Genomic DNA, 27,987 nt, shown 5'->3' on the forward strand with positions numbered 1-27,987 from the left:
AGGGTGTGAATATTTCACACCCCTGACAGACGTAGCTGTGCCACTCTAAATTTTTCATTGTAGACTAGCGCTTAGTAATGAGGATTGACAGCTCCCTTTGTTTTATTGTAATGTAGCTGTCTCAGGAGGAGATAATTCCACATCATGAGGCAGCGACTTAGCACAGTCCCATGGAAAGTTTTGAAGTTAGTGACATAGATATTGTGGATTTGACCCCATATTCCACAAGGAGCTAGTGGTCAGTGCTCTCTGTGGCTTTTGCTTCTGAGTGGACAAGCTGCTGTGTTCTGAACTGTTGGCAGTGGTTTCATAACTAGGCACAGAGATTTACCATTTTTATTAATGCTAATAAAAATATATATATAATATGTAGGTTGGGAAAAGTGTCTGTACATCTGGGTATAGTGCTTAGATTATCCACAAATATAAAGTTTAGTTTTTAAAAGTCATATGATACATAGAGTAAATAATCAGCAATAACCCAAATTTAGGTGACTAGATTTAACAGTTTAAACTAGATTTTACAGTTTAGATATTAGAATCTGAATACTCAGGTACATCACTCATGAAAAGTTGTATAGAGATTTGATTTTGGAAAGTAAAATATATCAATGAGGAGAGATTGTCCCTCAGTAATTTGAGAATTAGGTTGGTTGTCCATTTAGAAAATACAGTCCATGAGGAAAGTATTTGTTACTTTCCTGACTGTGCTTCTCATTGGTACTCCAGCTCATCCCTCCTGGTATTGCTGACATCCAGTGATGTGTTCTATGTAGATGTCCCTTGACCACCTGATGGCATCTGACACCATGATTTGCCACAGCAGCAGAGCGTTGACCAATTCCACATTCTCTCAGCACTCACTTGTTACTGGGGTCCCGTGTGTCTAAGGCTGACTATCTCTACACCTGGAATCTTCTTATGAGGGATTCTATACTACAGAAAATTCTATACGTTTGGATTGTATGGAAGAATTAACACAAACTAATAAAATTACCTATCCGACTTAAATTCTTGAGGGCTTTTAGTACCAGTGTAGGTTTCCAGATGAGTTCTGAAAGTTGTCAACATTAATAGCTCTTAATTGCTTTAGAGGAAAATTAGCTGTGGCATGTCAGCTGGCAGTTATCTGAAATACTTGACTTTTCTAGTCTCCTTTAGAAGTTTCTTCTAACTTCTTAACACATTATCCATTTTTCTGAAATGCTTGTGTGCTGTGGGTTGCAAAGATGTAACATGATACACTATTGTAACAATAAGGGGGCAGGAAATAAGAAAGGACAAGTTGAAGATGTATTATAGATGTATTAAAGTCAGCAGGGCCTGACAAAATTCATCCTAGAGTGCTTCAGCTAGTTCCTGAAGTACTCATCTTGGAACCATTAGTGATTATTCGAGAACTCATGGAGGGTGCATTTGGTCCCAGAGGACTGGAGAAGGGTGAACATAGTACCTATCTTTAAAAAGGGGAGTAAAGAGGACAGTAAGTCTAACTATATACCCGAAAAGATACTGGAACAGCTTTTTAAACAATGAATTTGTTAGCACCTACATGATGATAGGGTATTAAGGAATAGCCAGCATGGATTTGTCAAGAACAAATCATGCTAAACCAACCTAATTTCCCCCTCATAGGGTTACTGGCCTATTGGATAGGGAGAAAGTGGTAGATGAGACATATTTTGATTCTAGTAAGGCTCTTGACACAGTGCTACATGACATTCCCATCAGCAAACTAGGGAAATGTGGTCTAGATTAATTTACCATATGGCAGGTATATAACTGAAAGACCATACTTAAGAGTAGTTATCAATGGTTTGCTGTCAAAATAGGAGGGCTGCTAGTGGGGTCCTGCACGGGTCAGTCTTTGGTCCAGTACTAGTCAGTATTTTCACTAATGACTTGGATAATGAAGTGGAGAGTATATTTATAAAATAAGAACATAAGAATGGCCATACTGGGTCAGACCAAAGGTCCATCCAGCCCAGTATCCTGTCTACCGACAGTGGTCAATGCCAGCTGCCCCAGAGGAATGAACGTAACAGGTAATGATAAAGTGATCTCTCTCCTGCCATCCGTCTCCACCATCTGATAAACAGAGGCTAGGGACACCATTCCTTACCCATCCTGGCTAATAGCCATTAATGGACTTAACCTCCATGAATTTATCAAGTTCTCTTTTAAACCATGTTATAGTCCTAGCCTTCACAACCTCCTCAGACAAGAAGTTCCACAGGTTGACTGTGCGCTGTGTGAAGAACAACAACTTCCTTTTGTTTTAAACCTGCTGCCTGTTAATTTCATTTGGTGGCCCCTAGTTCTTATATTATGGGAACAAGTAAATAACTTTCTCCATACCACTCATGATTTTATATACCTCTATCATATCTCCCCTTAGTCTCCTCTTTTCCAAGATGAAAAGTCCTAGCCTCTTTAATCTCTCCTCATATGGGACCTGTTCCAAACCACTAAACATTTTAGTTGCCTTTCTCTGAACATTTTCTAATGCCAGTATATCTTTTTTGAGATGAGGAGACCATATCTGTACGCAGTATTCAAGATGTGGGCGTACCATGGGTTTATTAAGGGCAATAAGATGTTCTCCGTCTTATTCTCTATCCCTTTTTTAATGATTCCTAACATCCTATTTGCTTTTTGGACTGCCATTGCACAGTGCATGGACGTCTTCAGAGAACTTTCCACAATGACTCCAAGTTCTTTCCTGATTAGTTGTAGCTAAATTGGCCCCCATCATATTGTATGTATAGTTGGGGTTATTTTTTCCAGTGTGCATTACTTTACATTTATCCACATTAAATTTCATTTGCCATTTTGTTGGCCAATCACTTAGTTAAGACCAAAGCAGACTGTAAAGAACTTCAAAAAGATCTCACAAAACTATCTTGAGCAGTTTAGTACAGTCGGCAAACTTTGCCACCTCACTGTTTACCCCTTTCTCCAGATCATTTATGAATAAGTTGAATAGGATTGGTCCTAGGACTGACCCTTGGGGAACACTGCTAGTTACCCCTCTCCATTCTGATAATTGCCATTTATTCCTACCCTTTGTTCCCTGTCTTTTAACCAGTCCTCAATCCATGAAAGGATCTTCCCTCTTATCCCATGACAACTTAATTTACATAAGAGCCTTTGGTGAGGGACTTTGTCAAAGGCTTTCTGGAAATCTAAGTACACTGTGTCCACGGGATTCCCCCTGGTCTACATGTTTGTTTGACCCCCTTCAAAGAACTCTAATAGGTTAGTAAGACATGATTTCCCTTTACAGAAACCATGTTAACTTTTGCCCAACAATTTATGTTCTTCTATGTGTCTGACAATTTTATTCTTTACTATTGTTTCAACTAATTTGCCTGGTACTGACATTAGACTTACCGGTCTGTAATTGCTGGGATCACCTCTAGAGCCCTTTTTAAATATTGGCTTTACATTAGCTATCTTCCAGTCATTGGGTACAGAAGCTGATTTAAAGGACAGGTTACAAACCATAGTTAATAATTCTGAAAGAACTCAAATGTGAAATTGCAGAACTCATGGGTGAATGCCATCTTGTCCCAGTGACTTGTTACTGTTAAGATTCTCAGTTAATTCCAAAACCTGCTCTAGTGATGCTTCAATCAGTGACAATTCCTCAGATTTGTCACCTACAGAAGATGGCTCAGGTTTGGGAATCTCCCTAACATCCTCAGCCGTGAAGACTGAAGCAAAGAATTCATTTAGTTTCTCTTCAATGACTTTATTGTCTTTAAGTGCTCCTTTTGTATCTCGGTTGTCCAGGGGTCCCACTGGTTGTTTAGCAGGCTTCCTGCTTCTGATGTACTTATGTAGACAACACCAAGCTGGCAGGGTTGCAGGCACTTTGGAGGAAAGGATTGGAATTCAAAGAGCTTGACAAATTGAAGAATTGGTCTGAAATCAACTGATGAAATCAATAAGGACAAGTTCCAAGTACTTCACCTTAGGAAGGAAAAATGAAGTGCACAACTGCAAAATGGAGAATAACTGGCTAGGTGGTGGTACTGCTGAAAAGGATCTTGTGGGGGTATAGTGGATTACCAGTTGAATACAAGCCAACAATATGGTGCAGTTGCAAAAAAGGTGAATATAATTCTTGGGCATAGAAAGAGGAATGTTATGTATTTAAGTGGTCATGGTAGAGTCATAGAAGTGATATATTTTTCTCGTGTGTTGGCTTTGAATTTTTCTGTTGACTCTGACATCTGTTTCAGGTATCACATAGTCTGAGTCACATGCAGTCAGTACCAACAGTGTTTGGTGAAACGTTGCTAGGGTGTACGCCTGCAACCCCTTCTAGCAAAGACCTCAGGAACCAGGGCATGCCTCAGCCAGCTAACTCACCTCCTAATGTTGGCGCAGAAACTCCTCAGGGGTAAGTGGTGACTCTCTTTGGGGTTTTTTTAACCTGTGGGGGGAAAAATACAGCAGAATAATAATTTATTTTATACAAAGTAGACTAAATTAAGGGTGGGTTTTTTTAAAGAAATCATGGTAACTAAGCTTCCCTCCCCCAACCCTCCACTGTTGGTGTGGGTGAGACATATCTGACTGATTTTTGTCAATTGCCTTGAATATATAATTACCTCTGGGTTGTATTTCTGCCACTTTCTGTTGACTCAGCTTGTGACCTTAAGGAAATAGTTTAACCATCCAGTGCCTCTATTTATCCATCTGTAAAGTGGGGGATAATGCCTGAATGTATTTTGTGGCTTCATTGCTTTAAATTACTTAGTGTGTCTTAGACTCTAAAATGAAAAGCACCAAAGTAGGCATATTGTAAATAGGGAGGGAGATTAGTTTACCTGTAGTTGATTGTTATAGTGAATAGAAATTGTGTTCTTGGCTTGTAGATGGACTTTGATACGTTTAATTTCAGAATTGTCATGAGTTGCAGACCTGGCAAGTGGGGAGTTTTCTTATGTTCATTCTACCCTTCTCCAATGACACAAGTTACAATTTTTTTTACTTTTCTGGGGTGTTTGCATCTTATAAAGATAAGCCTGATGTAATAAAATATACTTCTATAACACTTTTTTATGCTGAAAATAAATTCTTAAAGCACTTTAGAAGCTTCATTAAATTAAAATTCTTGTAAACTCTTCTTTGACGTTAGGAAAATATTATTCCCCTTTTGCTGATCAGGAAACTGAAGTATAGAATAGTTACATGAATTGCTTGTGGTCACACAGGAAGCCTGTGTAGAGTTTGAAACAGAATCCAGATTTTTCTGATTCAGTCAGCTGTTTAGTCACAAGACTATCCTTTATGATTCAATAGTGAAGGCTTCATAGGCTGTGTCTACACTGCAAGTCACTGGTGGCAAGCTGGTAGGGCATGTATCGTTACACACTGCAGTGAAAAGCAGGCTGCGTCCACGCTGCGGTGTGTAGCTACATGTAAGTGAAAAGGCTCTGGCATTCTATACGTTGCTAAAAATAGCACTGTGGGTGGGGGAGGCACTGCTTAGGCTTGTGGAAAGCAGTCTAGGATACATACTCACAGGGTTCAGGAGTGTCTTTATACAGTGCCTCACTGTCCACACTGCTGTTTATACCCATGCTAGAGGAATATTTAGTGTATGTACTCTACATACTACCATAAAGCGTGTATGTTGTATACATACCCTTATGGGAGTTCCGTCTCATACACGGAATGTTGCTAACCTAATTACAAATGCAAATACAGTCCAAGTGACTTTATTTTTTGGAGTAGGTGAGGGTATGTCTACACTACGAAATTAGGTCGAATTTATAGAAGTCGGTTTTTTTGAAATTGGTTTTATATATTCGAGTGTGTGTGTCCCCACAGAAAATGCTCTAAGTGCATTAAGTGCATTAACTCGGCGGAGCGCTTCCACAGTACCGAGGCAAGCGTCGACTTCTGGAGCATTGCACTGTGGGTAGCTATCCCACAGTTCCGGCAGTCTCCGCTGCCCATTGGAATTCTGGGTTGATATCCCAATGCCTGATGGGGCTAAAACATTGTCGCGGGTGGTTCTGGGTACATATCGTCAGGAACCCGTTCCCACCCTCCCTCCCCCCGTGAAAGCAAGGGCAGACAATCATTTCGCGCCTTTTTTGTCTGCTGCCAGCCAAAGATGTAAAGGATAGATGGAGTGGGTCAGAACAAGAAATAGACCAGATTTGTTTTGTACTCATTTTCCTCCTCCCCTGTCTAGATCACACTGCAGTCAGTCACAGACAAGGCGCAGCGAGGTTAATCTAGCCATGTATCAATCAGAGGCCAGGCTAACCTCCTTGTTCCAATAACAATGATAACTTTGGTGCACCATTTCTTATTGGAACCCTCCGTGCAGTCCTGCCTGAAATACTCCTTGATGTACAGGCACACCCTTTGTGGATTTTAGCTCCCTGAAGCCAACCCTGTAAGCCGTGTCGTCAGTTGCCCCTCCCTCCGTCAGAGCAACGGCAGACAATCGTTCCGCGCCTTTTTTCTGTGCGGACACCATACCAAGGCAAGCATGGAGGCCGCTGAGCTCATTTTGGCAATTAGGAGCACATCAACCACCACACGCATTATCCAGCAGTATATGCAGCACCAGAACATGGCAACGCGATACCGGGCGAGGAGGCGACGTCAGCGCGGTCCCGTGAGTGATCAGGACATGGACACAGATTTCTCTGAAAGCATGGGCCCTGCCAATGCATGCATCATGGTGCTAATGGGGCAGGTTCATGCTGTGGAACACCGATTCTGGGCTCGGGAAACAAGCACAGACTGGTGGGACCGCATAGTGTTGCAGGTCTGGGACGATTCCCAGTGGCTGCGAAACTTTCGCATGTGTAAGGGCACTTTCATGGAACTTTGTGACTTGCTTTCCCCTGCCCTGAAGCGCATGAATACCAGGATGAGAGCAGCCCTCACAGTTGAGAAGCGAGTGGCGATAGCCCTGTGGAAGCTTGCAACGCCAGACAGCTACCGGTCAGTTGGGAATCAATTTGGAGTGGGCAAATCTACTGTGGGGGCTGCTGTGATGCAAGTAGCTCACGCAATCAAAGATCTGCTGATATCAAGGGTAGTGACCCTGGGAAATGTGCAGGTCATAGTGGATGGCTTTGCTGCAATGGGATTCCCTAACTGTGGTGGGGCTATAGACGGAACCCATATCCCTGTCTTGGCACCAGAGCACCAAGCCGGCGAGTACATAAACCGCAAGGGGTACTTTTCGATAGTGCTGCAAGCTCTGGTGGATCACAAGGGACGTTTCACCAACATCAACATGGGATGGCCGGGAAAGGTGCATGATGCTCGCATCTTCAGGAACTCTGGTCTGTTTCAAAAGCTGCAGGAAGGGACTTTCTTCCCAGACCAGAAAATAACTGTTGGGGATGTTGAAATGCCTATATGTATCCTTGGGGACCCAGCCTACCCCTTAATGCCATGGCTCATGAAGCCGTACACAGGCAGCCTGGACAGTGGTCAGGAGCTGTTCAACTACAGGCTGAGCAAGTGCAGAATGGTGGTAGAATGTGCATTTGGACGTTTAAAGGCGCGCTGGCGCAGTTTACTGACTCGCTTAGACCTCAGCGAAACCAATATTCCCACTGTTATTACTGCTTGCTGTGTGCTCCACAATATCTGTGAGAGTAAGGGGGAGACGTTTATGGCGGGGTGGGAGATTGAGGCAAATCGCCTGGCTGCTGGTTACGCGCAGCCAGACACCAGGGCGGTTAGAAGAGCTCAGGAGGGCGCGGTACGCATCAGAGAAGCTTTGAAAACCAGTTTCATGACTGGCCAGGCTACAGTGTGAAAGTTCTGTTTGTTTCTCCTTGATGAAACCCCCCGCCCCTTGGTTCACTCTACTTCCCTGTAAGCTAACCACCCTCCCCTCCTCCCTTTAATCACCGCTTGCAGAGGCAATAAAGTCATTGCTGCTTCACAGTCATGCATTCGTTATTCATTCATCACACAAATAGGGAGATGACTACCAAGGTATCCCAGGAGGGGTGGTGGAGGAGGGAAGGAAAATGCCACACAGCACTTTAAGCACAGCACTTTAAAAGTTTACAACTTTAAAATTTATTGAATGACAGCCTTCTTTTTTTGGGCAATCCTCTGTTGTGGAGTGGCTGGTTGGCCGGAGGCCCCCCCACCGCGTTCTTGGGCGTCTGGGTGTGGAGGCTATGGAACTTGGGGAGGAGGGCGGTTGGTTACAGAGGGGCAGCAGTGGCAGTCTGTGCTCCAGCTGCCTTTGCTGCAGCTCAACCATACACTGGAGCATTCTGGTTTGGTCCTGCAGCAGCCTCAGCATTGAATCCTGCCTCCTCTCATCACGCTGCCGCCACATTTGAGCTTCAGCCCTCTCTTCAGCCCGCCACTTACTCTCTTCAGCCCGCCACTTACTCTCTTCAGCCCTCCACCTCTCCTCCCGGTCATTTTGTGCTTTCCTGCACTCTGACATTATTTGCCTCCACGCATTCGTCTGTCTGTGTCAGTGTGGGAGGACAGCATGAGCTCAGAGAACATTTCATCGCGAGTGCGTTTTTTTTTCTTTCTAAGCTTCACTAGCCTCTGGGAAGGAGAAGATCCTGTGATCATTGAAACACATGCAGCTGGTGGAGAAAAAAAAAGGGACAGCGGTATTTAAAGAGACACATTTTATAAAACAGTCGCTACACTCTTTCAGGGTAAACCTTGCTGTTAACATTACATACATAGCACATGTGCTTTCGTTACAAGGTCGCATTTTGCCTCCTCCCACCGCGTGACTACCCCCTCAACCTTCCCCCCTCCCTGTGGCTAACAGCGGGGAACATTTCTGTTCAGCCACAGGCAAACAGCCCAGCAGGAATGGGCTATACTGAGTGTCCCTGAAGAAAAGCACCCTATTTCAACCAGGTGACCATGAATTATATCTCACTCTCCTGAGGATAACACAGAGAGAGAGAGAACGGATTTTGGTTGAATGCCAGCAAACATACACTGCAATGCTTTGTTCTACAGTGATTCCCGAGTATGTGTTACTGGCCTGGAGTGATAAAGTGTCCTACCATGAAGGACGAAATAAGGCTGCCCTCCCCAGAAACCTTTTGCAAAGGCTTTAGGACTACATCTAGGAGAACCGCAAATGCCAGGGCAAAGTAATCCTTTCACATGCTTGCTTTTAAACCATGTATAGCATTTTAAAAGGTACACTCACCAGAGGTCCCTTCTCCGCCTGCTGGGTCCAGGAGGCAGCCTTGGGTGGGTTCGGGGGGTACTGGCTCCAGGTCTAGGGTGAGAAACAGTTCCTGGCTGTCGGGAAAACCGGTTTCTCCGCTTGCTTGCTGTGAGCTATCTACAACCTCCTCCTCATCATCATCTTCTTCGTCCCCAAAACCTGCTTCCGTATTGCCTCCATCTCCATTGAAGGAGTCAAACAACACGGCTGGGGTAGTGGTGGCTGAACCCCCTAAAATGGCATGCAGCTCATCATAGAAGCGGCATGTTTGGGGCTCTGACCCAGAGCGGCTGTTCGCCTCTCTGGTTTTCTGGTAGGCTTGCCTCAGCTCCTTCAGTTTCACGCGGCACTGCTTCGGGTCCCTGTTATGGCCTCTGTCCTTCATGCCCTGGGAGATTTTCACAAAGGTTTTGGCATTTCGAAAACTGGAACGGAGTTCTGATAGCACGGATTCCTCTCCCCAAACAGCGATCAGATCCCGTACCTCCCGTTCGGTCCATGCTGGAGCTCTTTTGCGATTCTGGGACTCCATCATGGTCACCTGTGCTGATGAGCTCTGCATGGTCACCTGCAGCTTGCCACGCTGGCCAAACAGGAAATGAGATTCAAAAGTTCGCGGTTCTTTTCCTGTCTACCTGGCCAGTGCATCTGAGTTGAGAGTGCTGTCCAGAGCGGTCAGAATGGAGCACTCTGGGATAGCTCCCGGAGGCCAATACCATCAAATTGTGTCCACAGTACCCCAAATTCGAGCTGGGAACGTCGATTTAAGCGCTAATCCACTTGTCAGGGGTGGAGTAAGGAAATCGATTTTAAGAGCCCTTTAAGTCGAAATAAAGGGCTTCACTGTGTGGATGGGTGCAGGTTTAAATCGATTTAACGTTGCTAAATTCGACCTAAAGTCCTAGTGTAGACCAGGGCTGAGGAAAGCAAATTAATCAAGAGGTTTGTTCCCTGTGTGTAATCAGTCCTATCTATTTTCTGACCCAAATAATCTTACTCATGGTAGCCTGGCAGATCCAATATAGAGATGTAAAAGCAGCTAGATACAATTAAGGAAATGACCAATGAATCAAAAGAATTGTTAAAAGTTCTGTTTGTATTGCATGGACGTGGGGATCTGGAATCTGAAAGGCTAAATTTATGGCACTATTAGTTTGAAATATATGTTGACTGCGTAAAGTAGATCTGGAACACACAACGGTACTAAACATTCTTTAGAGTGTAACTGCACTTCAGTCCTGACTTAGTGTTCCAGGCATCAAGCTCTGCCCCGTCTCCCTGATTCTCCTGTCACAATAGGAGAAGAGTGCTTCCTATAGAAAATGGCATAGTAGGAAACAAGATTCTCTTATAAGTGCTATTTAACATTCCATTATCCAAATTTAATCTGTTATCCATGCTATTTAAGATTACTGTAGCTGAAAAAAAAATCTTAAATGCACATAGTTTTTTTTGACAGAACTCTCTGCTGAATCATTTTCACTGTTTTCCTATGTAGCTTAATAGAGGGTGGTTGTGTGTGGGTTTTTAAATATATAAGGCCAGAAGGGGCCAGTAGTTCATATAGTCTGGCCTCCTGTATATCATAGACCATTAGTGTTCACCCAGTTACCCTGTATTGAGTCCAATAATTTGTTTGACTAAAACATAACTTGCATTTAGCTATTGATCATTTCCCATGTTTATGTAGGTCTTTCACATAGCAACAGTGGGGAGAGAAACACTATCTTTTTATAAATAGGTTTTTGTAACTTCTGTGGTGGGGGAGGTACACAGTCAACAAGTTGGCACGGGAGCCCAGAAGGAACAGTAGTTGTAGTGTCTTAAAATCCCCTTGTGGTTTTTCATTGTTTGTGTATCTCTTTTTAAGGTGTTTGGTATGTGAAACTTTTCTGAATTCTTAATCTTAACTGCTAGCATCCATGATTAACTTCCTATGTAAACTCTGGTTCCTTTGAAAAGCTTGGGAGAGCCGATGCATTCAGTTATGGTTTGAGTTTCTCTTTAGGTCTTATTACTGCATATTGTACATTTCAGCATTTGCAAAGAGAATTTACCAGAAGAACATCCTTCTTGTCTTAATACTACGGTGAAAATGTCAAAAGAAAATCTGGCGGTCTTCCATAAAGCAGAGTTTCTATCGAAAGAACAAACTAAAACTCCTAATGATCAGAATAGTAACTATACCTCTTTGAAGACCTCAAGATCGCCATCTTTGACTGACACACACAATGAAAAACAAAGTGACTTGAAAAATGTCCACAAATCTTTTACCAAGCCAATGACAAACTTCCCAAAGGAGCATGTTCCTATAAAATCCACACAAGACCTAGACAATTCTTCCAGAGTAACATCCAGGCTTAATGGCACATCAGAACTGCAGAAAATCTTTGATTGTAAACCCTCAACATCCGATGCTTCTGTTAACCTTTTCGCTGGGCATGAAATTAAATTACAAAGCAGCTGCAAAGGAAACAAGGCAGAAAACTCCTTTTCTGCGTGTTCCTCAGTCAGAGGAAACTCAAATGAGATTTCATGTGAGAGAAATGAAAGCGAAGGCTCTAGGGCTGGGAGCACCAGTAAAGTCCACAACAATGGCAAGTATATCTGGAGCTGTGATATCAACAGAGAATTATTGTATATATAGTTGCTTAGAAATTTCAGAAAAATGTGTTAATAGGATAAGGAATCTTACGAAATTGCAGTCTTGATGTCTGAGTTGGTGAAACACCTAGATTTCACTTCTAGAATAGGAACTCAAGGAGTATGATGGGGGCTCCTAAAATTTATACCCAATTTTCAGATTATGTATACAGAGTAAGTCTTGGGAAAAGATGATATTTAAGGTCTTGGTAGGATTAGATATGCAAGTCATAAGGAAAAAAGAATACTTTTTCATCTCAAATCCAATCAGAACAAAATTCTGTTAGGCTACATTAGGGAAGAAGGGTTGCAAAAGTGAGTATAACTTACGAATAGGGCTCCTACTCCATGGCATAATGGGACCAAATGCTACAGCAACAATCCCTAAATTCTAAGGCAATGTTAATTTATTCTGCCTTTCATTTCTATCCTTCCGCACTCCCACCTCCATACACACTCATACGAGTCAAGCTCATAGTTGAAAATAATTAATTGACAAAATTAGTTGATGGGTTTTTTAGCTGTGCTTTCCAGGTGGCCCAGTTGCCACTCACTAGGGTCCTGCAATGTTCTTTAGAGGAACTTTTCTCTCCTTCCCACTCTGTGTGCCAGAGAATGGGGAAGCTTGTAGCTGGATTCAGTGACTCAGCTCCATGGACCTGGGCTGCTGCACTGTCCTCCAGGAAGCTTAGCTGATCATCGAGTTTGCAGTCAGACCACAGAAATCCAGCTCTGGTTCCCTGACCCCCTGTTGCCTGGCTTTGTGGAACAGGTCATGTAGCAGACACTGTGACTCAATTCTCTGTCTTGTGGGGAAAGGTGCAGAGCAAGCAACAATTGCAGGTGGATTCCAGCTGGGCATGAAGTCGGGGGGGCAGGGGTGGAGGAGGGTGTCCTGAACACTGACTGTAGTAAAATACTGAATTCCATAATGCTTTTGAAAAATGTCTGACTGCAGCAGCAGAATTGTGGAGTCCCCGGAGACTTCACTGAGATGAATGGGGCAATTTATATCTCTCAGAAGTGTTTCAGGCTCTTTGAAGACTCCAAAAGACATTGTTACATCTGTTTACACTCTGGTCCTGTGTTCAAGGTTGCAACTAGCTATTATGTCTGCAGAAATGTAATTTAAAAACAAACAAAAGCTGAGGTTCTGGAATGCAGTTGTGTGGGAAGGGGTAAATTGCAGGGTTGTAACAGAAAATGGGGCCCTGACTATGACCTTATTGTCAGAAAACTTGAAAAGAAGTTTATGCTCTGTAATAAGCAATCAACTTCAAAATATGTTAAGATTAATTTGAGGTATATGGTGAAAAGTTAAAGTAACTTAACAAAAGCAGCTACAGCTTTAACAGATATGCATAGGGTAAGCGAATGGGAGTCTGAGTGACTAGTTGAAGTTGTTTAACCTGCACTATTTTTTTTTTCCTGCAGTAATTGTTCACAAGTCAGTCTTGACAGATGCTTGTAAAGTTAAGAAGCTGCAGCAAAGTGGGGAAGCTTTTGTGCAGGATGGTTCCTGCAATAACATTGCACCTCACCTGCATAAGTGCAGGGAATGCCGCCTGGACAGCTACCGGAAAAACAAAGAGCAAAAAGACTCCACTGTCTTTTGCAGATTCTTTCACTTCAGGAGGTGAGAGCAATTTTGAAAATATGTGGATGTTGATATTTTTAGCTGTACAAATAGATTTAAGATGATTCAATCAAAGACTTAAAAAAAAAACCCTAAAGTTAGGTATAAATGGGCACCTGTCTGACAATAATAATAAAAAAAAAGTGCAGAGTGCTCAGTAGTTTATCTTTAGTCTCTCTCTTAAATCCTGGCCTACAATGGCTTTGGAGATCCTACAGCCAATCACCTCTAAGTCACTGTTTCAAATGCATCTGAGATCAATTAATAACCTTGACAGCTGTCCAGTGGCTTACGTGATGCCTACTGTGTTCTCATTATAGGATGGATTAATTTTAAATCAAGATAATTTAAATTACCCAGTGGAAAGTCTTAATTAAAATTAGTGATTTAAATCAATGTTTTATTTTGTAATTGTTATTTTCTAATTGTTGTTTTCTAAAGAAAGGTGCATTCTTATTGGGTTGGTTAGAACATGTTTATTTACAATTAAATAAAGCCTTTACACTAGATTTGGTACATCTTTTTGCTATTTAGGAGGGTATGCTATAGCTAGAGTAAGTTTCCATGGGTGAAGTCCTAAATATTTGTACTTTGAGAACTGAGCCACTCAGAACTCAAGTAGGGAGAAGCTATAAAATAGGAGTAAGAGACCACCCAGGTCAGCTCAGTGGATGATCCTGAAGAGATACATGATATCCTTCTATTTCTCCTTCTAATTGCCTTCTATGACAAGATAACTGGCTCTGTGGATGGGGGAAAGCAGTGGACGTGTTGTTGCTTGACATTAGCAAAGCTTTTGATACAGTCTCCCACAGTATTCTTGCTAGTGTAGACTAGCCCTAAGTTAAACCAAATGGTCACTCTGTCTGGTGTTGAACACCACCGCACTCCTCCACCCCCCCGCTCCCGCCATGCCTGATCCAGAGAGGTTGAGTCTGTTACAGCTGCCTGCTTGGGAGCCTGGCTCTTTTATCTCAAGCTGTAGAGATTCATGCTTTGAGTTCCAGAGGTTCCTGATTCAGTACCCAGGGGTGTCTGTCATGAAGGTGGTTGTCAGGGACTAGAAAAATATTTTTAAAGGACAGCTTAAATTTCGGAGTACAATTGGGAGGGAAGGTATAGGTTTTTTCTGAAGAAATGCAGACTATGCAAGATTCCTGAAAATATTCCCTCCTTTTTCAAATCCTACATAAATCTCTCCCCTTTCATGAAATCTTTCTATATTCATCTCATTCCCAATTATTTTGTCACATCTGTCCTTACTAGTTTTGTTTTTCTTGTGTTAAACTTTATGGGGCATGGATTGTATCATTCTTTTGTTGCATAAAGTGACGCATGTGTAGTGCTGTGTAGAGAGAGATCACTTTGTGATTAAATTTAAAAACAAACATTGAAGTCCTAGTCTCCTTGAATGAAGATTTGGGGCTGGAAAAATCTCCCTGTTTTACTGTTGCATTACAGGCTTAATTTCCTACACACCTTCTAGTGGAAGAAGTATTATAGCTCTATGAGCTCTTGGGGAGGGAGGGGAGAAGTAAGAAAAATGTGTAACATGAGAACAAGACATTTAAGACCAATATTGCTAACTGGTGATTTAATAAACGTGGCTTAATATTATGCCTGAAATACCACAGTTGTTTTAAAGCTAAGTAATGTTAACTCATCGCTTCAAGGTAGATTGAGTCTTTTCAATTAGAACTTTAAAAATGGTGGTCCCATCTCCTCTGTGTGGATGTTAAAGATCCCACAGCACTCTTAATTCATGGGAAGAGTAACTGGTAGCAGTATGGTTTTGCTTTTGAACTAACTTCCTTGCCATTTTTATGCAGCATATAGAGCACCTGTTGGTTGTTCCACCTCAGAAGCAGCTGTCTTTCACTGAGATTTCATGGATAGTTTGTAAAGGAGCCCTATTAATGAACACTTTTAGCATGTGATTTGTAAAGTTTTCTTTAATATATTTATTTTTCTGTGTTGTCAGTAGTTTAAATATTTTCCCCCCTAGATTTTCCTACTGGTAAATCTAAATACAAAACCTTCTGGAAAGTAGATGTTCTTTTGTCTACTGACCTGCTTTCCAAGTTAGCCATAATTGTTTTATTGGTTATGTTTAAGATATTCAGTTTCCTGCTGTGTTAGGGTTTGAATCAAGTTTGAGCTGTGCACCACTAATACAATGAAAAATCTTTGCTACAGCCCTAAAGTGCATGTCTCCTATTGCAAATGCATTTAAGATTATCACTAATTGGATTCTTTAGATTTCCTGGCTTAAAATGTGAAGGGCACAACAAAACTGAATTTCTTCCTCAGTGAGCATGGTTTAATCATGATTCTCTGACATAATAGAGAACACAATTTATCCTGATCTATACTAACCATTAAATCATATTCAGCATTGTCAGTTATCCTGTTAATTTCTTGTATGATTGTATGCAGGTGTCTGGGTAACAGACTAGAAGAGGTGGAAATGAGCTAGTAGACAACATTTGGGTTTTTTGTTTTTGTTATCCCCATCCTCTCTCCTCTACAGGCTGCGGTTCAATAGACATGGATTGCTGCGTGAAGAAGGTTTCTTAACGCCGGACAAGTACGACTCTGAGGCTATCAGCTTGTGGCTGCCTTTAGCAAAAAATGTTGTGGGTCTAGATCTAGACACTGCAAAGTATATTCTAGCCAACATCGGAGACCACTTCTGCCGGCTGGTGATATCCGAAAAGGAGGTCATGTCCACAATAGAACCACACAGTAAGAGCAGCTCTTCTGAAATGTAAAATTTAGGACTTTTCCCTCAACTTTTCAAAATAGGTCTTCATAGCTTGTTTCCTGCATGCAAATTGATTGTATGCATTTGGTGTTGCCATTTTAAAAGCTTTATTAAATGTCCATTTTGATTCTTGGTGGTGGGAAGTAATAATATGTTTAAACTTGTGGATATGAATGTTAAGCAACTCTGTACTCTTGGACCCTTATCAGGATTCAGCTCTGCTAGTTTCCATGGTGCACATGAGTCTCATACTCTCAGTTGGCCTGACCTCTCCTACCTTTCCAGAAAAAACCTTGAAGTGCAGTTCTGTTATAGAAAGTGATGATGTAAAAATGGTACTTTTCTACTCATCTGCTGCCTGTGTATATTCAGTCAGATCTATTAACTTAGAGACAAAATAAGTTTTTATTGCTTTCTGTTCTTGGTAGCAATAGGGGGCTAACACAGTTGAGTGGTGTGGCTTCTGTTCCTTTTTGTATATCAAGGGCCTCATCTTGCTTCCATTGAAGTCGATAATAGAACTCTCATTGTCTTCAGTGGTGCAGGATTGAGCCCCAACAGAATTGCCCTACACAGTTTCACCTTTTTGAAACTTCACTGATGGCGAAGGACTAAACAGGTGTTGCTGAAGGGATACTTAGTTTGTGGAACCTCTACTGGTGCAGATGTGCATGAGGGAAAGAACTCAGTTCAAATTTCTGAGTCTATTCTGAGATTACACGACTGACAGCTAGAAAAAACTATCCTTATTTTACATTAAACTGAGCATACTTTTTAAACTAGAAACCATGAAAAGACAACAAATATGGAACCCTATGGCATTTTACACTATTACTCCTCAGTGAAGAATTGCAGTTTAAGCAATGTCTTTTTCCTGTAGCTATAATTGTATAGCCAGAGGTGCAGCATGGTTTAAAGGAGTGGCTGCATTGTTTCTCTTCATACATGTATATGTGCACATGGCAAGGTGGTAGTATCCATATGATTACTCTTTATTGTGCACCTTTGACAGCCTTGTTTGCCCTCTGTCCACTAATCAGTCTTCCCCAGGGTTTTTTCTTACATGCAAAACCTTGAATAGATTCAAACCTGCCTCTGAAGTGTTTCCTCTTCCTCCTCCAGACATGTAATTCTTCCTCTTAAAATTCTCCCCGAGATGGGGCAAGATTAATTCTTGAGCCAATGGGGGATATTTTATACTAATGTAATTATTTTTGAAGTACATTAATCGAAACCCATAGAGCTGCAAAGTTAACTCTTTAACTTTGACTAGACTGTCAATTACCACAGGACAAGTAGCCTGGAAACGTGCAGTTCGAGGCGTTCGAGAAATGTGTGATGTGTGTGACACCACAATATTCAACCTTCACTGGGTTTGCCCCAAGTGTGGCTTTGGAGTGTGTGTAGATTGTTACAGGATGAAAAAGAAAAGCATACATGAAGGTGAGAATGTGCAGTGTCCTGCTTTCTTAAAAATGACTTAAGTTGTTGAACTATTATGTTAGTGAATGGATAGGCTTATTGTAAAGCTCTTTTTATAAACTTGTATGCTGAAATTATTAAAGGACAAACAAGTGGCTATTCAGAGACTGAATGAATGAATACATTAACTAGTCATTTAAAATGATTTGGTTGCAGATGGTGCATCTGATACTTTTTCCTGGCTTAAATGTGTGAAGGGTCAGTTACATGAACCGGAGAACTTAATGCCTACACAGATAATTCCTGGAAAAGGTATTCTAATAATTACTGTGGAAATATATGTGAACAGTACCAAGTGTTCTGTTGTTTACTCATATAGGGCCTGATCCAATGCTAGTTGAATGGAAAAGATTCCACTGACTTCAGTGGCCACTGGATCTAGTCCAGAATGTTTCTCCGTAGACTAGAATAAAATGATTTGAGTAATAAAATTGTTCAGCCAGTTTACCAAGAAGCAGTGTTTAAAGACTAACTCTGTATTTTGTTTTGCTGGTGTTATTTGTGTAAAGTATTTAATTTTAAGTACAGAAAGTATCTTGATTTCTCTGAAAAAGTTAAATCCTAATAAACAAAACATGAGTTAAACTGACATATCACCATTTTGGAAATGCTTTCTCTTAACTGTCTTTTAGCTACATAGTGTACCCACATTGAATCTTGATAGTCTGTATGTTTAATTTGGATAATATGAGCTCATTACTGATTCTTCTCATTTAGCTCTCTATGATGTTGGTGACACTGTTCACTCTGTAAGAGCAAAATGGGGAATAAAGGCAAACTGTCCTTGTGCGAATAAGCAGTTAAAGACTCTATCAAAACCAAATCTGAAGGAGGATCCAAAACAGGTATTGCCACTGTCTCACGCTATATATACACATAGTTTGAGAAACAATGATTGGGTCTTTCAAAGGTGCTCAGTGTTGGCCTGACTCTGCTCTCATTAAAGTCTCAGTGATAACTGATTTCAATTAGGCCAACACCAACCACTTCTGAAATCCTATTCTATGGATCTGTGCAATATTAATATGTGTGCATATTCACTGGTTAAACTTTCTTAAATGTACTAGCAAAATGTTTAGGTGTCTAGGGACCCATTATAGGGACCCATTTTTTTTAAGATAAGTGTCCAGTTTTTTAAAAGCATTGAGCGTTCTGCGGCTCTCATCGACTGACTGCTAAAGGAAAAGGAGGATTGTACTGAAGAAGATATTTTCAAGAAACTTCTAGACTGGAAGGGTGAGGGAATCTGGTGGAGTGCAGAAAGAGAACAGGAAATTCCTTGAGTCCTGGAGACTTAATGACAAAATAATGCAACAAAGTAGGTTAAATCTAAAATAAGCAGTTCAGAGGAAATTTGGAGTTCTTAAAAATATTAATCTGTTTGAAGAAAGATTTTCATATCTTCTAGGAATTATTCTAGAAGAATATTCTCGTATGCCTTATAAAACTTCAGTAATGGAGTCTCTAACAAGAATTTTAGGCTAACTAGATAACAAATAAATCTTAATGGCTGGGATATAAGAGAGAGCTTTCCTATAATTAAAACATAGTTTTCGTTTGAGAACATAACCATCTTATTGTAAACAAAATCCACAAAGCTAGTCCTCTTTAAATTGCATTATACAATTTTAGTCTAGTTTTGACGTACTCTGTTAAGTTTAAACACTTACAGGTACTTGGGAATAAATTAAATGCTTCCCTTTTGGTAGTGCCCTTCTGAAAGTTGAGTAGTTTCCATACTACATATGAAAAATATTTAAATTTATCATGTTTTTATTGCTAATTGGACTTGTGAAATAATCCCCCCCCCACCCCCCAGCATATGTTACTTGGCAGGGTTGATGCTAGCAATCGTCTTCCCCATCCCACTCCCTCCTCCTCCCCCTCACTCCCCCCCAAATTGCCAAAGGCCAGCTCCACAAATGGTGTAAATCAGCATAGTTCCATTGATTTCAATGGGGTATCTGGCCTTTGGTTTTGAGGATGTGGTAGGCAGAAGACCATACTTAAATTATGGCTTCTACAAGCAAGTATTAAAATAGGTCTGACTTTTTTTTTAAAAACTTAAAAGCAGCATGAACTTCAGAAAATTATTTTAGCCTTAATACTCTAGGGCAGTGGTATGTATTTGTTTTCTGTCTGGCTGGATAAGGTGATGGCCAAATCTTGGCGGGTCAAAGGGCTCTTTTGGTGTTTGCACACTAGCAAAAATATGTCAGTTATTGATTGCTTTATGTTGCATAAGCAAATAATTAAGTGCCTGATTAAAAGTGTACCACTATATGTTGAAATGTATCAATAGGGTAGCTTCAGTGTGTTAAAATGTAAATGAAAAGTTTCTAAAATAAATGCAGGTGAAGTCTGTTTATCTATATGGCTTGTGGGACATCTGATAACTGGGCATTCGGATAAAGTAAATGATATTTTTAGCTGCAGTTTCACAGTGAAACTTTTTAGTCACTGATCTTAATGATGCTCTATTGGGAGTGGAAATGTTTGATATTCAGTTAGCCAGAAATCCTCATGAGCTGAATGAGCATTGGGTATTCAGGATTTTGAGCCCTGAGGATAGAGGAGTAATTGTAGGAGACAGGAGCATCCCTGGTACAGTTTGAGCAGGGAGCAGTGGGGGAGGCCCAGGGAATCGGGGTGACTCCTCCCGGACAGAGCCTTTCTTGTCTCCTGCTTCCCTCTGGGAGCTGTGCTGTAAGGAAGGCCCAACTACTTAGCTCACGGTCTACTGTCAGCTCCAGCCCCTATATTCCCCTGCAGCATCCATGTGCTGACCTGTTTCTGAACCCCTCCTGCCCAGGCCTAGCATGTATGGGCTCAAAGGATACTTTGCAGCTGTGAAGGGAAAGCGGTTATCTCTCAGGAGAGTATAGGTGCTGAAGCTGCAGGGGAGGATTTTCCGTTTGTTCCACTTGGTATCTATTACTTCCTGCTCCCCACCGGCGGCTCTGTTGTAAAGGCATTCTCCCTTTCTTCCCCCCACATCCAGTTCACCAAGGCTTCTGGTGTCTTTGGCCCTAGTGCTCCCTGCCAGGCAGGCCCTTTTACTCCCTGGCAACACAGGGTCCTCCAAGCTGGCAGGTGCTGGCCTCAGGTGCATATGCTCAGAGGTGGAACAGCAGGTGTGTAGCAGGGTGTGCTTAGACGTGGGTCAGCCTGGGGACATTGCAGCTGGGACTGGGCAGGGGGAGCACATGGGCTGGAACTGCTGGGAGCTCAGGGTGGAATTGGAGCAGAGTAGTAGGCTATTCTTAAAGCAGAGCCCCTAGTGGGGAACAGGACAGAACTGCTGATGTATAGCGGGCGGGCCAGTTCAAAACTGCTCTAAGGTGTCAATAACAGATGCCAAGAAAAATATTAAGTGATAGGCTAGGTTGCTATCTCTGTTCCTCCACAGACTTCCTCTGTGACTGGGCAAGCCACTTAAGTATCTTCAACTTGTCTTGCAGAGTTTAATCCCCGGAGAGAAATCCACACTTCAGCATAATTTTGTCCTAAACCCATTAGCCACTAGCTATGATTCTCCTGTAAAACCAACATTTGGAAGTAAACCAGTCTCTTCAGTAAATACTTCTCCTTCCTTGAGTTGGCTGGCTAACCTAACAAGTGGAAACGTGAATAAAGAAAATAAAGGTAAATGTCATATATGAAAAACAACCTTCCGCTGCTACTAGCTAATTGAAAATGCACAATATCAGACCCATTGCAGAATGGGGAGGGGGTTATGGTGGCTGGCTACTGGTATAAGAGTTTAATAAACCAGGTAAAAAGACTTGTGTATTTTAAAATGCCTAACCACCTAAGTCACTTTTGAAAATGGAACTTAAGTTCCTAAGTCATTTAGGCATTTTTGAAAACTTCACCCATGACACTGGATTTTTCAAAACTGCCTAAGCACACTAGGTACCTAACTTGCTTAGGTACTCGTGAAAATCCACTCGCTAGACCGTAGTATTCTGCAGCAATACAGTGGAAGGAAGTAATGAAGACTTCTGAGGAATAAGTAATAATTTGCCAATTCAGATATGGTGCTAGTTTGGGGAAGAGAACAGATTCCCTCCTGCCCCCAAAAGGAAATGGAAGAGGAAGCGCACAGTTTCAGATACTTTAAGACATTAGGCAAGTCTGAAGAGTCAAATTGGCAATGAGCAAAATATTTGTTGATACTGGGCTTGTTTACATTTCACCCACAGAGTTTTGTCTATCTGTTTTTAAATTCAAAACTACATAAGGGGGAAAATGTCTCTTCCAAAAAGGAATAGTATTTTTTTAATGAACATAGTTGAAATGTAGTGTGACTCGAAGATGGTTTAAAATGGAATATATTGGCCATATTAACAAGTAATTTTTTTTAATTGATATAAAACTGTGCTTCAAACTCCAGAATATACCTGCCTTGGTTCAGTTTCAGTGGAGTTTTACCTCTCCGTTTCAGATAAACTCCTCGCGTCCATTTTAAAGAATGAAAACAAACCTCTTCAGACCCTTCCCACTTTCACTAAACCCCCTACTGCCCTGCAGACATTCAACAGTGCAATATTAACACCTGTGAGCAACAACAACACAGGTTTCTTGAGGAATCTGCTGAACTCTTCTGGAGGAAAGGTATATGAGGATTTTTGCAGTGCTTCTTCCTTATTGTGGTTTTAAAGCCAAACTGTGCTGGAAGTGTATCGTGAATAGGAACCATTTCACCAGGCATGTGCCAATTTAAATACATAACCATCAAAAATATTTTGCTGGGGAAGGCAGTTTCATTGTCTGGCTTTTTGTCAGAGGCATCCATATGGGGGTGCCTAGTTATAGCCTACATGGAGTAGTGCCACAACAGCATAAGCTTGCCAGCTACCCTTGCTCTGTCTGCTGCAGCCCATACACCTGGAAGGATAGAGCCAGAGCATCCTGCAAATGCACTTCCCTGGTAGCCTCCAGGAGGGCTCTGAAACGACCCCCAGCTAGAGTTTAAAGCTGCGTTCTCCATCAAGTGATTTATTTATTTATTTTTTTCAGATGTGTAGATTGCAAATTACTTCACACTATCCCTCCAGGTGTGAATTAAACCCAGTCTGTAACTAATTTTGAAATAGTGGGGGAAATATTTAAACTGGGTTTCAGAAATGCAATCTCACTGATTTCAGATCACTAACTTTAAATATAATCCTAACTAGGAGCCACGCTCTATCTTCTTCAATGGGTTTGCACAGGTATAAATAACAGCAAGTCTTTCTACAGTAGTTAGTATAAAGCTATGTCACTTACATAATTAAGCATTAACTATAAGGAGACTATTATGTCTACATAATATAAACGTGGACTGAAGTGAAAAGGAAGCAGTTGGTGGCAAAAATATGTAGTAGGAGTGTTGCATGACTTATTAAAATCTCTGCAGAACAATGGCATCTTGACATATGACTGCAACAAAAGCATATATTAACATTCACTTTCTCTTCTCCCTCTTCAATTCAGACAGAAAGTGGGCTCAAGAGCACTCCCAAAATCCTTGATGACATTTTTGCATCGTTGGTGCAAAGTAGAACTCTCACAGATTTGCCTAAGAAACCTCAAGGATTAACTATAAAGCCTACTATATTGGGCTTTGATACACCTCACTATTGGTTATGTGATAACCGCTTGCTGTGTCTTCAGGATCCCAACAATGCGAGTAACTGGAATGTCTTTAGAGAATGCTGGAAGCAGGGACAGGTATTTTCCTCAAGATGTTTTGCTTGTTTCCTGCACACTCACATTATCCTTAGTGGGCTAATACAGACTGTGTAGATTTTTTTTTTTTTTTAATGGCCCTTAGCTGTGGTATCTGAGCACTAGTCAACAGAAAGGATTTTCTAAATATAGAATGGATGTTCTCTAGTGGCAGAGCATACAGCTGGACATTCAGCCTTGGTTCTGAGATTGATTATAATTTCCAGTTAGTAGTGCAATGTATGGCATGCTACTGTGCCAGAGAGCCACCATGGATTATTGTCTAGTGGTTAAAGCAGGGTGGGACTGGACTTCAGACTTCTTTTAGCATTGCCACTGACAAACGATGAGGTTACAAAATTGCTCTGCTTTCATTTCATTATCTGTTTAGAGGGGAATGATTATCCATAATTGTTTCCCTTACATGAGTGTTGAGTGAGTTGATTAGTGCTGAGCTCCTTGCATAGAAGAGGATAAACTGTATAAAATACTACTTCTGTGCATTTTAATACCTCTTGCTGGGATATATTGGTGGCTCCTATTGTGACTCTGGCTTTCTTAGAATCATAGAATAGAATCATAGAATATCAGGGTTGGAAGGGACCCCAGAAGGTCATCTAGTCCAATCCCCTGCTCAAAGCAGGACCAATTCCCAGTTAAATCATCCCAGCCAGGGCTTTGTCAAGCCTAACCTTAAAAACCTCTATAGAAGAGGTCTAAGAAAAACCTCTTGTACCAGATGGAGGCTGTCCATCATAACTTCTTTGATTTACAAAGACAGGACAACAAAGTTGTCTCTAAAACTATATGTAAACCTTTATTGGGAAGTGGATTACGCACCTTTAATACCCACCATGTCCTGTTCATAAGTCTGGGAGTTGACACCCAGAGTCACTTATGAAAAACCGCTCACTTAGCAGCAATGATCTCTGTCACTGTCTTATGGCCAACTTTTTTTTTTTTGGTCTTCTAACAAACATACTTTTTCCTGTTGAGAATTAAAATTTGCGTGAAAGATTTACTACTTCTGTTTTCCAGGCAACTTAATACACTTGAAGTTTTTGTAAGCTTTAGAAACTACAACTTAACTTCTGAAAGTACAGCATATGAATGAATTAGCAGTTTTGTTGCTACTGGTTCCTCCTTTATTTCCCTCAAGTATGGATAAGATTTCAAACTACAAAGCAGCTTTTATTATAACATGTACAGACTACGTAAATCTAGCATGGCAGCTGAAATAATGGAAAGGCATTGTAAATTCTACTAAGTATATCTTCATGAGGTACCCATGTCCTCAGCAACACTATAAATAAGATGTTGGAGAAAAGGTATAGTTATTTTAAAAAATATTTTCAGTTTTTGTCTTACTAAATTTGGTATAATCTTTATTGCCATTATAATTCTTGTATGATGAGGCCCTGCAGAAATGCTTATTAAATCTTAAAATATTCTGTATTAAAGAGGCATTAATTTTCTCTAATTCATGTCTTTTAGCCTGTGATGGTGTCTGGAGTGCATCACAAACTAAATGCAGAGCTTTGGAAACCAGAATCCTTCAGGAAGGAGTTCGGCCAACAGGAAGTAGATCTGGTCAATTGCAGAACCAATGAAATTATCACAGGAGCTACAGTAGGAGACTTCTGGGATGGATTTGAAGATATTCCAAGTATGCAATGTGAAGTCACTTACATTCTATTGTTTTGTCTAATGGATACTAAGAAATATGGCAAACAGAAGAAAATATCCTGCTTTCCATTCTTATTGCTTGCTTTACTCCAGAATGTCAGACTTGTTTATCTTTGATGCCTCTGTAAGGGGAATATGCTGTTCTGTCTGGCTTGGAAAAGTTCCAAGTTTCAGAGTTTGACAAATGGTTCATCTTCCCCATGCTCCAGTGTAGCATGCGTGTCAGTGCTCTTTACAGGTGCACCTTGTGAAATGCACTGACCTTGTTCCTAGTCCTCCATACTAAGAGGAAGATATTTCTTCAAAATCTCCTTTTGAGGGCTCTTTCTTCAGCATCTTTTTTTTCCCTCTCTCTCTGGCAGAGAGAGGATCTTTGGGGGAACACTTCGATGAAGTTTGAGTACTCCCATAGCCTAATGTACATCCTTCAACTGCTTTACCAGTTGAATGGAATCTGGATGATTAAAATATAAATGTTGATGCTAACAGGATGGTTGAATTGGCTTTTTGAACCCCTAGAGAACTCTTTTTATTCCACATGTTGCACTTCTAATTGGAATTACTTCTGTGAGCCATTAAATAAAGCTTGTCTTGGACTTCTAATTTCTAATTTTTCAGTATTCCATAGTGATTAAGATGTCCTGTGGCCTCATCTTGAATTGATACCAGAAGTGGTGTCTTGAATTCCTCATGAATCAGACTATCCTCTCCAGGTGTACTTCCTAAAACCTCCTCCTCATCTGTGGGAAACTAGACTTATACAGTAGATGTTTGAGGGTGCAGGGGTCTTCTGTTTTTGCTGTTTGAATAGGACTAAAGCAATTTAGAAAGCCATCTACATTTTTAGTAGCCCTTAATCAGTGTAAAGGGAATGCATTTCCACTCAGTACATCTAAAGTGCATTAGGCTGTAGGCTGGACATTGTTAAACACTGGTTAGTTTGCTCTACTACAGGGGTGGGCAAACTTTTTTACCCTGAGGGCCACTTCTGGGTATAGAAATTGTATGGCGGGCCATGAATGATCATGAAGTTGGGGTGCAGGAGGAGGTGAGGATTCTGGCTGGGGGTGCAGACTCCGGGGTGGGGCCAGAAATGAGTTCATGGTGCGGAAGGGGGCTCTGGGCTGGGGGAGGAGGGCAGCGGGTGGAGGGTGCAGACTCTGGGGTGGGAGGTGTAGGAGGGTGCTTCGGGCTGGGACAGAGGGGTTCAGAGGGCAGGAGGGGGCTCTGGGCTGGGGCAGCGGTTTGGGGCATGGGTGCAGGCTCCGGATGATACTTACCTCAAGCAGCTCTCGGAAGCAGCAGCATGTTCCTCCTATGCCAAGGCATGGCCACTCGGCTCTGCTGTGCACTGCCCCATCTGCGGGCACTGCCCCTGCATCTCCCATTGGCTGCAGGGCCTGGCCAATGGGAGCTGTGTGGGCGGCGCTTGGGACGGGAGCAGCATGTGGAGAGGAGCCACTGGCTGCTCCTTGGCGTAAGAGCCGGAGGGGGGACATGCTGCAGTTTCCGGAAGCTGTGCAGACCACACCCTGCTCCCCAGCAGGAACTCGAGGGTCGGATGCAGCCCACTGGCCATAGTTTGCCCACCCCTGCTCTACTAGAAATCAGGTTTCATCAGTGGTCTATCTACATAATGTCTCCATCATGAAAATCTGCAGGGCTCTCTGTCTCTCTCTCTCTAGAGCTGAGGGTTGCTTTGTGAGGACAGTTGTGCATTACTTGATTAAACTAGAACTCATCAGAAAAGAATTGTGCTGCTTGCTAGGTTCCCACAAGTGGAAACAGAGGCCACTTCAAAGAAAGAACATTTAATTCCCATAGTTGTTGTGGTTCTTAATGTGAAAATGCAGAATCTCTGCAGAGTTAGATTCTCTTAAAACTATGGCACTTGGGGGAAGAAACTTAAGCAATGGGAGCTGGACAGTACATTTCTAACCTCTGTTGAAAGTGTCTGATGTTGGGAGAGGTTGCTGAGAGGACACAATAGCCACTGATTTCCTGAATTTTCCTGAAATTAAATTGCAGCTGGGATTGGATGGATAGGGAGGACACACCCAATTTCTGGAAGAACCAGTTGCTATTGTAAGAAACTGCTTTTTCTGGGACACAAGTCAAGGAATTTTCCAGACAACAGTGTCATAGGAAAAAACAGGGCCCTGGTTTTGCATAAATGTTTGTGGCTACAGTGTGCTTGTAATGTGTGAGACCAGATACCTTTGGATGAGTTTTCCATTATAAAAAGTACAAGTTACAAGAAACTAATACCTGTGAACTCTTAATCATAGGCCGCCTTAAAACAGAAGGAAGGGAGCCAATGGTGTTGAAGCTTAAGGACTGGCCTCCGGGAGAAGACTTCCGAGACATGATGCCATCTCGGTATGAACTTTTGAAAAAACTATTCCTTGCATGGTTGATGCACCAAAGACCTCACAGAAATCACAAATGCTATTGGCCTCTGAAACACCTGATTGAACTCTGAGCAGTGACTGTCGTTTATGCATAAACTACATCTGTTTCTGTGAGATGCTCAGCATGGTTGAGTGTCTGAGAAATAAGCTTTGCTATAGATGCTCATGAATATACAATAGGTTGTATTTGCATCTAAATTAACCCTTTGCTGCTGATTGATAAAGTTTAGACTTCAAAAAAGAAAGTCCATAATACTTCTCTTAGTTTTTAGGTTCTGTCAAAGTGTACATTTTTGCCAAGTTTAAACTCTGGGTCAAATTTAATCTATGCCTTGCCTAATTTGCATATTGTACTTAATGACAATAGAGATAATTGGCCAATTAGTTGACATTAGGGGCTTCAGTGTTGAGTACATTAGTATAATTACTAATATAT

The 27,987-nt window shown here is 41.6% G+C and overlaps 1 protein-coding gene across 2 annotated transcripts in view; it reads left to right on the top strand.

Annotated features, from left to right (window-relative positions):
* The window catches only part of KDM3A (lysine demethylase 3A), a 50,969-nt gene that overhangs the window by 15,550 nt on the left and 7,432 nt on the right, over nt 1–27,987 (top strand). For both annotated transcript variants that reach the window (XM_084625460.1, XM_084625461.1), the window contains exons 8-19: nt 4,248–4,408; nt 11,255–11,814; nt 13,295–13,496; nt 16,027–16,241; nt 17,551–17,703; nt 17,899–17,994; nt 18,460–18,587; nt 21,204–21,387; nt 22,190–22,359; nt 23,221–23,457; nt 24,949–25,120; nt 27,429–27,519. In XM_084625460.1, the coding sequence (XP_084481586.1) occupies nt 4,248–4,408; nt 11,255–11,814; nt 13,295–13,496; nt 16,027–16,241; nt 17,551–17,703; nt 17,899–17,994; nt 18,460–18,587; nt 21,204–21,387; nt 22,190–22,359; nt 23,221–23,457; nt 24,949–25,120; nt 27,429–27,519 (2,369 nt within the window). The remainder of the gene's footprint in view (nt 1–4,247; nt 4,409–11,254; nt 11,815–13,294; nt 13,497–16,026; nt 16,242–17,550; nt 17,704–17,898; nt 17,995–18,459; nt 18,588–21,203; nt 21,388–22,189; nt 22,360–23,220; nt 23,458–24,948; nt 25,121–27,428; nt 27,520–27,987) is intronic.

The sequence above is a fragment of the Lepidochelys olivacea genome (genome assembly GCF_965140295.1).
Source record: "Lepidochelys olivacea isolate rLepOli2 genome assembly, chromosome: 4".
NCBI lineage: Eukaryota > Metazoa > Chordata > Testudines > Cheloniidae > Lepidochelys > Lepidochelys olivacea.